The sequence below is a fragment of the Poecilia reticulata genome, chromosome 22 (assembly GCF_904066995.2).
Source record: "Poecilia reticulata chromosome 22, P_reticulata-male-v2, whole genome shotgun sequence".
Lineage (NCBI taxonomy): Eukaryota > Metazoa > Chordata > Actinopteri > Cyprinodontiformes > Poeciliidae > Poecilia > Poecilia reticulata.
This window is the reverse complement of record NC_088851.1, coordinates 12,273,506-12,287,824: the sequence shown is the minus strand read 5'-3', so window position 1 is coordinate 12,287,824 and position 14,319 is coordinate 12,273,506. Positions and strand designations below refer to the sequence as shown.

At 42.6% G+C, this 14,319-nt stretch overlaps 2 protein-coding genes across 9 annotated transcripts in view; one reads left to right on the top strand and one right to left on the bottom strand.

Annotated features, from left to right (window-relative positions):
- Nucleotides 1–14,319, bottom strand: part of cdin1 (CDAN1 interacting nuclease 1) — a 541,570-nt gene that overhangs the window by 12,365 nt on the left and 514,886 nt on the right. The gene's annotated exons all lie outside the window — the stretch shown is intronic.
- Nucleotides 1–14,319, top strand: part of meis2a (Meis homeobox 2a) — a 94,158-nt gene that overhangs the window by 23,905 nt on the left and 55,934 nt on the right. For 6 of the 7 annotated variants that reach the window (XM_081602876.1, XM_081602877.1, XM_081602873.1 and 3 more), the window contains exon 8: nt 13,634–13,779. In XM_081602876.1, the coding sequence (XP_081459002.1) occupies nt 13,634–13,779 (146 nt within the window). The remainder of the gene's footprint in view (nt 1–13,633; nt 13,780–14,319) is intronic. The other variant, XM_081602874.1, reaches the window with a different exon arrangement.

Genomic DNA, 14,319 nt, shown 5'->3' with positions numbered 1-14,319 from the left:
ACTACTATCTTGTGATAACCAGTGCTTTCTTTCATTATCTCTGTGCACAAATCTCCACCTTGGAAAAACTGCACTCACTCTATTGCTTCATTCAGGAATAAAACAATGAGCAAAGAAAAACCGAGACAAAAATAAAGAAGAAAAAACAAAACATTTAACATTTTCTAAAGTGATGGGGGAATAGCTCTGTTGCTTAGTACAAATACTTACTCCCAGGGATGCAGTCCTTAGACAACCGAGTGTCTGCAGGAGACATCTGCGAAGCCTGACCTCTTGACCCCAGAAAGAATGTTCTTAAGGTGGGGGGAAACAGCCTTTACCACTACAGGACAGTCCGAGCAGCTGCACAACAAACACAAGCACTCCACCGAGTGAGTAGATGGAAAATACGTAAAAAAGGATCGAAAACGTGGCGTAATAACAAGGCAAGGTGTTCAGGTTTATGGGTGATGGGGAAAAACTGGAAGTACACAGCATGTAAGCAAAAGCGTAGCTGGACTTGCTGTGAGTTTTGCCTCGCAGGCTTGGCTGCCTCGCTTCTCCTCCAGCCTCCCATGAGATCGTTTTCATCCTTTATGAGTCAAAAAGGAAGCCTGGTTGAAAATGAGAGGTTACGCAAGCCAGACCCGAGCACCTCGGAGTGAAGAGAGGAGAAGATCCCCGCTGCAAGGGCCCTGCTGCTATTCAAAGCACCTGCCATTGTGTGGGCGCTCATCCAGGCCCATTGTTGTGCAGAAATTAGACGTGCTTCTTTTGGCTCCCCTCGGCTCCAGGGGCATGTGGCAGAGACCCCCTCGTTGTTCTGCGTTCAGATATGCGGTTGAGGAGATACGTGGCCCCGGCTACCATCACCACTGGCTGTGGCCCTTTGCCCTCACTTGCATAGCAATGCACCCGCGAGCTTATTAATTATTTTTCCTTATCTGCTCTCTGTTGTTGTTCCCTTCTGAAAAACACTGTCGGGCCAAAATTCCTATACTTATCTTTCCCCCTTCTTTTGTAGTCCTACTCTTCATTTTCCTTTGGAGTATATGCTTATTGTTCTTTGGAGCACCCTCATTATACCCGTGGTTAGAGTTTAAGGCCCTCTCTCTTTGATTTTGGTCTCGTAGGGAGTAAGCGGTGGGCTGCAGGGAGCTCTAGGGCAGGCCCGGCTCTCAGGGCTCCCTAGCGAGCGTCTCGGAGAGTGGGCTTGGGGGTATTGTGGAGCTGGGTACCAATGCAGGATTGTCGGCACTGATGCCGGTCCAGGAGGGGTGGATGTGAGGGGGAAAATTGAAAAGTCGATAGCAAAGGCTGTTATGAAAAAAAATCTGAAATAAAAGGAATGAAGAAAAACAAAAAGGGGCAGGGAGGAGAAAGGAGGTTCTAAACGTAAAGCAAACAATAAGTTGCACTAAATTGCTAGAATATGGGTTGCAATGCAGAAAATCTTTTCACTTTGCTGCATTTAACGATGATCTTTTTCTTTGTCCACTCTATTAAAATCACACTAACAATATCACTGCCGGTAACTATGCTGAAGAACCACTTTTTTCAATTGAACAGAATATTTTCTTCCACAATCATGTTTCAAAAAGCTGACACAAAGAGAGAGAGAGAAAGATAAATCTTTGACGGTTTCTTATTTCACAAATCATCTCCAGAGTACTTGGTTCTCTCTGGTGCTTTCTTCTCTTAAGTTTACCTGATGGATTTTCTACAGAATTTTGGGTCTGGAGACTGAGTCTTGGAAAATGGTTGGTGAACCACCCTGTGATGAGCCATTTCCAGTTAGCTGGTAGACTCCAACAGAGTTTTACAGTCAAATATCCTGGTCATGAATCACAGATACTCCACAACATTTTCCAGACTCATCCTTTCCTTTATTTTTGACTGGATATCATCCAGCTTTATTTAGTAAACTTCAAGTTGCTTTAAAAGGCAAAGGATGAGTCTGGAAAATGTCGTGGAGTATCAAAAAGATGAAAGTTTAGACAGGTTTTGGTTCTTGTAGACGTTTACTGAAAGAAAAATAGTCCACAGCATCACAGATATCCTGCCATACTTAAGAGTGGAGTTTTCCTCATGCTCATATTTTCGTTTCATGCAAATCCCACCTGGAGTGTTTGTCAGTCTTAGTCTCAGAAGACACAGTCGTTAAATTCCCAGTAAATTGTTCTGTTTGCGATGACAGCACAGGAAACCTGTTTTTTCTTTTTCTGGCACCGTTCTCAAACAACCCATTGTTAGGCAGAAGGCAATTAATTGTTTGTTAAGAAGAGTTGGTGACACCGAGGTGTCACACTTGGCAAGGTAAAGATGGATCTTTGTACAGCCAAGTGGCAAATCAATTTCCTTCACACCATGTCATATTTATAACTAGGGAAACACAAACTTCTGAATGATTAATCAGAAGTCACTATAAAGTTTGATCAACATGAAAATAAATAAGAATATTAAATAAAAACATGCTTTTATTCTCAATATGTGATTTATTTCTGAAACTAAAGGTCAGATTCTTGTTTTTTTTCAATGTAAGATTATTTTGCTGCGGTAATAGATTTTTTTATTGTAATTTTTTTTTTTACACTTTTAGTCAGGGTTGTCAAAAAAATGTGCACATCTGTAGATATATTTCTATGACACCCAGTACTTTTCGTGGGGAGCAATCGGCTTCCACTCATCCGATCCCACTGATTGCAATTTCTACATGCCAGCAGCTGTCGAGCGCCTCAGATCAAAATTAGTGCCGTGGAATTGGGCCCTAATGAAATGACCTGCTGGATTTACCTTACGGAGCGGGGCAGACAGTCAATACCGGCCTGGTGAAAACCGCCTCTTTGCTCGCTGCTGTCCCATTAACGAAAGGAAATAGTCCAGAGTAAACGTATTAAGCTCTACTTCCACCTTCTAATTATATTTTTTCCCCTTCTACCTTCATAATTCATTCACTTTTTCATTAGGTTTTAATATTGAAAAAGGCTTTTAACTGACTCCTTCCTCTTCATAGGGTCACCGGTTATTTGTCACTACGTATTAATGATGTGTCAGAGTAGTCCATTTTATTTTATACTGAGAGAAAATCCCATTTGCTACTGTTGTTAGGAAATGGAACTGTATTTCCTTTCATGGTTGTTTCTGTGCGGATGTTGCATCACGGAGCCGAAGCAAATGCTTCTGCTTCCTATAAGAATGAGTGAATTTATGTCAAGGCCCTGTGGAGGACAGTGGTCCCCGGTTATAGACTTGTAAAGAAGCCTGTAGGTGAGGGGTCTCGACAAGACGCGAGCAGCAGACTCTCGTATAAAGCTGGATCTGATTTCTCTGCTAGTTGGCTCCCTGGAGATATGCACTCTACCCTCTGTTGATCAGGCTGTTATTCACAACTGTTAGGAAAAATACAGTGATAAAAAGAATGAAAGAGTAGTTTTGTGAAATGAGATGCTCTCGTTCTGCATGCCGTAATTCCCTCCTAGGCTCAGGATGAGAACAAGGAGGAGAGCGAAGGAACAAAAAAACTGTTTAGGTAAATGAATGCATTTGAACTCCTTCTCCTTTCGGCTCGTCCTTTTAATGCTTTCCCCGAGTTGTGTGTGTGTGTGTGGGCGTGTGCGCGTGTGTGTGATGGACTTGTCAGAAAGCACATCTGCATTTGTGTGGACATGATTGCTTCAAAATAACAGGGAAACAAGAGTGCAGACAGTATCAGCTCCTCACTGATCTGACTAATTTATGAGGATAAACTGCACTGACAGAGAGAGATAGATGCAGGTGAAGGGAGGAAGTTTTCATTGACTCTCTGGAGTGGGCCAACCCAAAGCCCCTGGAGGGATCTCTCTCAGTTTGAACTTTATCAGGGGCTACGCTTAATCAATACATTATTGGAAAAAGAATTAATTACTAAAGCAGAATAAAACAGCTGCATTTTAAACCAAGGATTCATCAATTCTGTAATCTCTTGGTTACAGCCCAGGTGTCAGGAGGATCATTTCAGCTCCATGTAATGAGGAACAGTGGGAGTTTACTCCAACCCTATGTTGTCCTCCACCTCCTTCTTCTCTCGGTTTCTGACCCCTCCCTCCAACCAACCAACAAACTTTGGTTTCTGAGCTCTTTTTCCACCTTCTTTGCTGTTGACGATACACCTTCGATGCTCTGCCTGCATTACGCATCTCTCTTTTTTCCCCCCTCTCTCTTAAGGACTTGCTCCCCACCCTCCTACATTCCCTCCACATTCCTGCCTTTGCAGGAAAGGGACGAAAGGGTATTAAACCTGAAATCGCTGGTGCGAAAGCTGACTTGATCGGGGGACATTCCCGCTGCTGCAATCATCAAACCGGACATTCCTCCGCTCAGACTGGGACACTGCTGGTTTTGCAAAATGAGGCAAGGTCATAAAAGATAGGGGAACTCAGGCCAACTCTTTCTGATCAACTCGGCATGCTTGAGTAAAGAATTCAAGAACGTTTATTCCATGCAGAACCTTGAGAATGTATATCACCATTAAAAATAAATAAATAAGTAAAAATTCTCTATAACAGTTTGCCACATAAGGGGATGCAGCAAACAAGTAGTAAGGTGCTCTGTTGAGTTTAACTATTTAGCCTGCATGCAAAACACTGTGACAATTGACCAACACTGCCATTACGCTATGATGAAACTCAATGGTGGCATCATCCTATGAGATGCTTTATTTAATAGGATCAGGACGGCTTGTTATGGTTGATAAGATTATGGAAAGAGGGTATTAATGAGAGAATTGTGAAGAGCTTGCACAAGAATTGAGACTAGGTAGGTTCACATTTTGCATTGCAGCAAGCGTAAGCAAACATATAGTCCATGCATGTCTATTTTATTTCGCCAAATAACATAGACACTAATTTCAGTCTCTAGATATCCAAACTGATGATACAAATTACTGATTCAGTGTTTCCAGAGTCTATTTTTTCACATTTTTGATCTACTTTGTGTTTTATTACATAAATCCCCCCCAAAACACTTTGAAGGTTGTGGTTGTAAAACAAAATCGAAGCATGCTAAAGGGGGTGTGAATTGATGACTACCAACATCAATGGATTTTTAGGACAAAAGTAGACCGGCTTAAATGAAGAAGCACGTTTCTTCACATGGCACATGAGTAGGCCTTGTGTCAAAGTAACCTCGGCTGAACTGTTGTCACAGCCACTGCCATGCACCCTTCGCAGCCCCTGACCCCTGCCCAAAGCCTGTAAACCGACTGTCCTTGACTTTCCATAATGGAGGATTTCAAGGCAGGTTGAGAAGGGGTTATGGGTGATGAATTGGGTTTTTAGTGAGCTCATTAGGAAGCCAAACAGAGTTTAGACTGGCGGAGCGGAGCAACAGTGCAGTAATCAGTTCTGCTCGCTTTGTTCCCTGCCTCCAGGACATTTGTGTGGAAAAAAAAAAAAGAGCGGGGAGGAAAAAAGAAAAAAAAACCTATGGCATTTGGCTGATGAGAGGGCTGCTGAGCAGAGGCTACAATCTGATGGTTGACTTGTTGATTTATAAACCTTTTATTTCATTTTCTCTTTCAACCACAGAGTTTTATGTGCAGACGTCCAGCATACCTGCTAATTTTGTTTTTAATGGTACTGTCTGTCACAAGTCTATCAGAAGTCTGACTTAATTTGGTTTTTGCTCTCTTTATAAGAGAAACATGCATTTCTTCTCCTTTAATTGCCACTGAAGTCAGAGAATCACAACTTTTCAGATCATACAACACCATAAACAGTCGTTGCTTTTATGGATCACAAAATCAGAGCTACTAGCTTTTTCCTGCAGGATGACATAGTGTATTGCTCCATTGATCAGATTTATTGTCCCTGTCCCAGACTTTTGCATAAAATTCTATTTTTGGTCTCATTTTAGCTCAGTAGCTTGTCCATCATGTGTCTGTCAGGAACTTTAATGGATCTCTATTCATTATTTTACGAGTGAGGTGCAAGTTTTTGCCCGTAAGTGAAGGTAGAGCATCACTACAGTTGACATCTCTGATCACTTACAGAGAGATCTGTATGATGCCTCTGCAAATTTCTTTGTTTTCTTTTGCACCATCTCATTTCTTGATTCCCAGTTTTCAGGACATTATCATTCCAAAGCTGAGCAACTTGTCGATTTTCTTGGAGCCAGAGCGAGTTAGTCAAAAACACAAGCTTGGAAACAGCTTGTTTTACTAATAATCACACTTGTTTCAATTCAAGAGAGACCAAATTACTTTAGGGAAATACCTATTCTTTAATATTTTACGTACCATCAAACCCTCTGACTTATACATACTCCTTTTGGTATTCCAAGTTCTCTTTTTTTTTTTTCTGTTGTAACAATTATGAATTATAGAGAAAGTTTGGCCGAAATGCTGGTTACCCCTGCAAAAAGTCTTTATTGCGCTATTTTAAAAAGACTCAAAAAGTCTTGGTTTGCAATTTTATATGTGCAGGTTTGTGAATTTATACATATAAAAAAAAAGAAATGATCTCAAATGTAAGGACGGAGCAGCAGCGGCAGCTTCTGCTGCCGTGTTTAGAGATTAGAGAGAGAAGGGTGGAGTTGTCAGGGAGGCAGAAAGTGTGAAATGTCTGGTGGAGACCCAAAGCCCTTCATTAGCCACTGATCCCTGTCTTCTGAGTGAGGGGCAGTCATGGGCATCAAAACTCCCTTTTAGTCCCCCTCCCCAAAAAAAGAAGAAAAAAAGCAGAGTTAGGGGTTGGATAGTGGCTCCCCCAACCCCTGCAATTTAGCCCTTTGCCATTCATGCAAATTGGGTCCTGACATCTGCGACAGCCTGCCTCTTTTCTTTTATACATCTTTATTCCAGCTCTTCTCCTTCCAACTATTTTGCTTCTCAAATAAATCTCCTAATGCATGGCAAGTCCCCTTCCTAGATATGTTATTATTATACATATCCACATTTGTGTAATAAAGTTTGTAGAAATAAAAAGCAAAAGTGTGGAGTAGAATTTGTAGTCGCACCCCTTTACTCTAATACTCAAAAATGAAACCCAAAAGTCACCTAATTGGTCACTACCCGTTGTGCAATTTAGTCTCAGTGTTGATGCTGCTGTTCTGTATTGATTTAGAGAATATTAACCTACAAACAGCATCTCGAAGACCTGCTATGTGTCAAAGTCTAGCCCCAAATCTAAATGAGAATCTTTGGGAAGACTTTTAAATAATCAGTGCTCTTTATCCAAAGGTATTGAGCTTGTTTTGTTTTGCAAAGAAAATGTGGCAAAAGATTTTAATGTGACAATGTGCAAAGCTGGTAGAGATGGTGTTTTGTTTCACATATTCAAAGAACTGCAGGAAAGTTGTAGAAAACACAACCAAAGTTTGAAAATCATGATGTTGCTATTGTAGGTTAATTGGAGGGATATTTTAGGCTCTTGGCAGAGTTTGAGCATATAAAAAAGATTAAGGGAGGCACAGTCAATGACCCTGGTAAAAAAAAAAAAAAATCCTAAACTCCCCCCCTGCCTCCCTCTTACTTCTGGACCCAATACTCCTCTTTGGCTCCAGGGGAGAAGCTGAAAGAGGAGGGTGGCTTCACTCCAGCCCATATTTTGGGTTATAAGGTAAAATAGCCTAACTGCTTGTTAAAAACATGTTTTACCTCCAACTCTACACCCTTCATCCTTCCCTCTGTTCCCTCTCCCGCCCCCTCCCAGAAATTCTTCTACCTCACCCTCCATGGCAGGGATGTGCACAGTGGGGTCAGCGTTGCCCCTGTGAGAAGAGAGAGGCCTCGTATTGGTGTAGAGGCGATAGTTATCTCCAACATTCCAGGGATGACATAGAGATATCTGGCCGATGGCAGGTTTAGTGGGCTTAGAGAAAGGGGCAGAGAAGGGAGGTACTGTACAAGAGCTGATGAGGACCCCTACACACACGCAGACGCACGCAAACACACACATTTCACTTCGTCCTTCCCTCCATGCCTTTCTTACTGCTTGACTGCCTCACTTCCCCACACACAGAAAACAACATCTAATTAAAAGCTCTTATTCCACTTCATTTAAGGGTACACTTAATGATGTGCTTTTTTTTGGGAGGGGTGGGTGGGGAGACAACCCGACATTACCTCTCATGCGAGATGAATCTCTGAGTTTCAGTCCTTGGGATTCAGGTACAGCTGTGTTTCACATAGACGCTTGTCTTTATTTCTCTGGGATGCTTTTGGAGATATAGAAAAAAAAAGAATGTAGAGAGGAGGGTTATGTTTCTCTTTCACCTTCAGCCATGTGTCCCGGTGGTAAAAGGTGGGGGTGGCAGACGAGAGGCGGGCAGCAACATCTGAGTTTGGCGGGTGGACTTGCTGAAGGAGAGAGTTTGTTGTAATTGCTCTGACAGGTTTTAAGGCTGTTAATGACTCCGGCCTGAGCGCCACCAATTTGTCAGCATGCTTGCTGTTTACTAAGCTGTTGTTTTATGGTCCAGTGCAAAGGGGGCTGCTGCTTGTTTAAGCACAGATCAGGAAATAATCAGCGTAAAACGCAGGCTGCAGTGGTGCCGTGCACACGGAGACTGTTCCGTTTAGAGCCCTCATCTACTGTATGGATCTGAGCAAGTGCTGCACACCATATGGCGCGTTCACACAGAGAAACAAAAACGTCTTGATGGCTTACTTAAATAAAAAAAAAAACAAAAAAAAAACAAAACAAAAAAACGGATGGTCAAGTATGTTTTATCTGTAAAGGGATTAGGGTCTTTTTGCATGAGCACGAAGCATATTGCTAGCATGTGGTTGTAGCAAGAAGGATGGTAATCCTCAGTCACCATGGAGCAACAGAGGGCTAGCTGTTCCGCCAGGGTGAAAAGAGCCTCTTCGCATTTGTGAGTGTGTGTGTACGGGAAGGAGATTGTGCATGTGTCAAAAGCATGTGGTCTCAGAGTCGGCAAAGACCCCTCCGCAAATCCAGAGTAAATAAAAGGGGTAACCAGACGGACAAAAGAGGAGCCCCCACTGCTTCCCTCATTCGTTGCCATTTGGGGGGACTGAATGTGCTAAACGCCGCTTATGTTGGCTGAAAAGTTGAAGAGAAAAAGAGGGAAAAGGGAGGCTCTAAATCCCCCTTCTTCTTTTCTCCTCATTCTCCACGGCCAAGCCTGCAGGGATGGAGGTGGTGTAATAGGAGGGTGGAGGGACGGGTCAGAATACTGTGCTAAGGTAGAGAATTCAAAATAGTTCTTATAGCCTCTGCTTCTCCATCTTACTCGTGTTTTACTCCAGCTATCTTTGTGAATTTTCTCTTCTTGATTGTTTGAACGTGCCTGACTAGTCTGGTCTGACAAGGGTCATGGCTGAAGAGGTGTTGTAATTAGTAACTTTAGCAGCAGCTTTAGTAAACCACTGCTTGTGCACTTTTGCTTCACTACATTGGAGCAGTGAGCTTTTCAAGTACGACATAAAGAAAACATAAACAATATCAATCGAGCAGGTTTTACAACTTCAAACTACCAGCTTTGCAAAGCTCTGATCTGTGAAAGAACAACAAGATGAATTTTTTTGCTTTCTGGATGTTGCGAAACTTTCATAAAAATTACATAAAACAATTATTTCTCACAAGAAGGGGAACTGTCCCTTTATCCACCACTAAAGGCTATAAGTACAGTGAAATCCTACAGATTATGTGAGAGAGGCATCTGTACAAATACAACCAAAGTAAAAAATATACAGTGCAGGTCATTGACTGCCTTATGAGACACACAATACCTTACTGATTTAGTCTTTTTTTCACTACGCAGTATAAAGTTGTGCACCACATATCAATATAGGTTTTTCTAAAAAAACCTCCAGAATAAATAATATTTGTTATTTACTGTTGTGATAGATTGTTACATTGTTCATTATTTATTCTAATTAATAATGACTCTTAAGAAGCTTTTTTATCATAACAATCAATAATTCTGTACACTGGACTCACAATCTGTGTGAGACAGAGGAGACAGCATTATTAAGCTCTGCAGTTAAACATGTATTCCTGTAGGGCAAATAGAGTCTTATTTTAAGTGAGATTTCCAAAGTCCTGCAGTTGTTGTATGTCGGACAGTTGGCCTCTTCATAAGGATGAAGTTCTTCAACTTTGCTGTAAAGTTTGAAACTTTCTGTTATTCGCTGTACTCCCTGTTGAAGATGGAGCTTATCGTCGGTTCTTTGCTCCCTCTGACTACACGTTCAGAAGACCTCACTGATACTGAAATGCCTAACTTTTTGTTTTCTCCCCTCATTACCAACTTCTGCACCCAAATTTGTTTGTGAGCAGATGAATCGTTCATTGATAGGAAGTAGGAATTTCCAGCCTGGTCGATTGTAAATTCACCAGCCAGCTACCCGACGGATCTGCAGTTTCTTCATTGCTACCCATAGCCAAGTTTAAGTGTGGTTTTCATGGGTGGTAATATTTCTTACTTGCGGTCATATGCACAATATTTCTATGGTTAGCCTAACCATGGTGGCTTCCCCGGTGGGATGTTACCTCCTGAACATGAAACATTGGCTCTGGTGCCATTACAGCCTCCCTGAAGTCCCCCGTATAGTCTCTGCAAAGACTGTGGGACGCTTTGTACTCTGCTCATTTTTTTTTGCACAACATTTCCTAAAGGGATCTTGAACGTACCAACATTAGATAAGCAGAGTTGCAATGTGTTTACAGTCCTTTCTCAGCCCGATAATGAGCTCAGCCCTGAGACCAATTTACTCACAAGGAGATATATCTGAATGCATTTTTAATAACCACCCACTGGTGATGAGAGAGGGAATGTATGTGAGCGTATAATGTGCTCTTGGACTTGGGCTTGTTTGTTTGCCAGCGTGCTCATTCATTCTCTCTTACCCTCATTGCGTCCGGTCATTGTCTTCCGTGTTTGCCTGATTACACTTTCGCAGTCCCTGCGCGTATGAAAATATGCGAAGAAACTTTCATTGCAAACACTTTAAGTCAAGCTCTTGATGGAGTGAGGGAGAAGGAGGAAGGAGAAAAGGTTGAGGGGAAGAAAGAGAAGAGGGGAAAGTGGGTGGGTGGGTGGGGGTGTGCTGCTATCTTTTTTTTTTTTTTTTCGTCTCCAAGGGCGCTGCTTTTCCAAAAGTGCCTGGGGCTACACTCCAGCACCTCGGCTCCCTTAGGCCTTTCGACTGCCTCCTAATAGCCAACCCCCATCTGTGTCACATAGCCAGATGATGGGACGCTTCCCTCTGCTCTGCCCTGTACTTTTTTTTCCCTTACCCAATTTTTTTTCTCAGAGTGCACATCCATGCAGGTTAGAATGGCAGAGTTGCCAGGGAACAGTCAGAAGCCATTAGCGTTTGGGACAATTTGCCCTGCAGCGTTCCTTCTCTCGCTCATAAGAAAGGAGTGGGGGTGGATGCAAAGCACCAGCTCTCCTTCAGATGTAATGAGGTTGAGCAAGTTGGATCTTCTTTATTCTATTTCTACTCCTCCTTTATTCTTCATGCTTCTCCTTTTTTCCTTTTCTCCTTTGTTTCTTTCTCTTTTCTTATTTTCTGTCCACACTTTGTTCTTCTTTATTCTTGCGACGAAGTAAAAATGTCGGCACATAAACAGATTCAAAGACAGCCATTGAAGTTGTACACAGACTTGCCGCTGTAGAAGTCGGATCTGTAGACACACGCCAATATCGGTGTAAGACGGAGAGGGGCAGAAACGCAAGGGGAGTCTGGTTTCATCCTCGTGGGCTAGAGCAGGAGGCAGCAAGCATGCTGGGTAATGAAGTGACAGGTCAGTCTGTAAATACGCACGGGTCGCACCGGTCCTGGCCAGGGGGAAGGCTATCACATTGCACTGAAAATGGAAACGTCAATAAAATTAATCTGCCAGCCTTTTGGCCACTGTGCGGCTCTATTGGATGAGCCTGACTGCTCACAGCGGGAGAGGGATTTGGAGAGTAGCTAAAAAATCAACACAAAACCCGGTGCCGTACAAACAAACACCGAACGGAGCATAAACATTATTCAGCGAAGCTCAAAAGCAAAGAAACAAAGGCGGGGTGGTTGAAATTCACAGCTCACTGGTTGTGTTTTTATTGTAAGTTTCGGAGCAAACTGGGGGAGTTCGACTCAGCTTCCGTCTGGGTCGCATTTCTCAGGAAGCCCCTCACAGTCAGGGTAAGGACCAACGTTTATTGTTTTAGGCTTTCCTGAACAAGGATTCGTACTTAGCCTGGGATTTATGGCATTTGCCGCTAATGAATGTCCATTCTACAATTACAACACCCCTCGTCTGTGTCCCCATTCCCATATGTCCTTCAGGAGGGTGGTTGCTTCTTTTGCTTCTCGTCGGCACTTCTTTGTTTATCTGTTCCTTGTGGCTCCAAGCCAGTGATGTGCAAAGAAAAACACAACACTGACTGAGAAGTGGAAGGAGTTGGGAAAAACATAAGGAAAGACAAAAAAGTTTTTAAGAAGTGCAGGCCCCTGCTGGCCTTGTGTTCTTCATTTATTTTGCATTTGATTACACCACCAGTCGGATCCTTTTTCTTTTCCCCCTTTTTAATGTTATTAGCTGAAATATTTATGTGAGATTAAGGCTTGTATAGGTGGCTGTGATTGATGCCTCGCCAAAAACAGGAGGACATGTGCGTCTGAATTTTGAGAATGTCAGGGTCCTTCGCTTCCTTAGTGGAGGAGTTTTTCAGATACATAATTTAGATGCCCTCAAGGAAGGCTTTCAAGGCATTCGTGCCCGGGGGCAAGAAAAAAAATAACCATGACTGTTAAAAGTAAATCATTTTTGCTAATGCACAATTAATGCCAGGGTAGAGGAACAAGAAAAAGGCAAGGGACAAAGATGGAAACTTCAGTTTGAAGGAGACGTGTGTCCATGTTTTTGCCAAGAAATCAAACGCTGATGGACATTAATGCAGGCATAGCCGGCACTGGCCTGTCATGCTAATCTTATGGCTAGATTGGAGGGAAAGAGGGGGGGAGCTTTGGGGTGGAGAGGGGGGTAAGAATAGGACGAGTCCATTATGTGCATCGAACTGCAACAATGAACCCCCAAAATTCACAAATCAGTGCTCATGCAGATCAACTGGATGTTGTAAATGTATGAATCCTTTTCTTTTTTTTTACTGTACATATCTGCATAACTCCATTCTGTCCCCTTTGGCTCTCTTCAAAGGATGGGAAAAAAATGCTCTGTGTTAAGTCAAGCATGCAAATTTAATTGAATTAATGACATGAGTCCTAGTCTCCACTGTATTTGAAAGCTCCTTGTTCATTTATTTTTATTTCCCCTTCCTACTAGAGAAGTGGGATGAAGAACACAACGTTTCAGTGCCCAACCATAACATTTGAGACATTAACCCTTATTCCCCTGTCTCGTGCTCTGGGGTATGGAGCAGCTCTGTGTAAACCCTGCAGCCTCCATGCAGGCCTTCATCTAAGGCCATCCTAATCCGCCTACTGCCTTACCTTCACAACACAACACCAGCTTTGCTTGCACCAAATCTTTCAGCCTTAGCGCACCAGTTTTGAATTCCAATCTGTGGTATTTGTCCGTTTATCCATCCATCATAAACCTTAAACTCAGCTTTGACTGTTTTTTTTCTTCTTCTGTGTTTCATCCTGTGATGTGGTTTGAGATGTTATTTAACCCCGGGTTTGGTTTCTGCCCAGGAGATGGCTTAGACAACAGCGTTGCATCGCCCGGCACAGGAGACGACGATGATCCAGACAAGGATAAGAAGAGGCAGAAAAAGCGTGGCATTTTCCCCAAGGTGGCCACAAACATCATGAGGGCGTGGCTGTTCCAGCACCTCACGGTAAGCCTTTATTAGAGCGACACTTGCCTCAAAACAACCGCTGCAGAAACGTGTCCTAGGAAATAACACATGCACATATTGGTCATCGGTAGCTGCTGTTTGAGCAAGTGAAAGGTTGATTTCAGCTTCCTGTCAGAGGGCCACACTGACCTGGTCAATCTCATCACTCTGGACTGTTTACTTAGCTCAGCTCTGTAATGCCTGTCATAAGAGCCAGCCAAGTTTGTATGGGGTCTTGAACAGAGTTTAATTTGGGCACCTTCCATCTTCTATCAGGCACCACAGCTCCAGTATACCGCCCTGATGTCATAGATTTTTCATCCTAACATTATTAATGTCATAGTTTACAACTACAAACAATAAACCAAGAAAAAAGTAGCAAATATAATACATTTGGCTTCAAAATTGAATTCATATGTACACTCAGCGATAACACATAACTAACTGCACCTCATCCGTTGCTTGTTAATACAAATAGCCCCTCGGCAAGCTTTATGTGAGAGTGAATCTGGACATTTTGTAGGAATCTTTAGACAATTT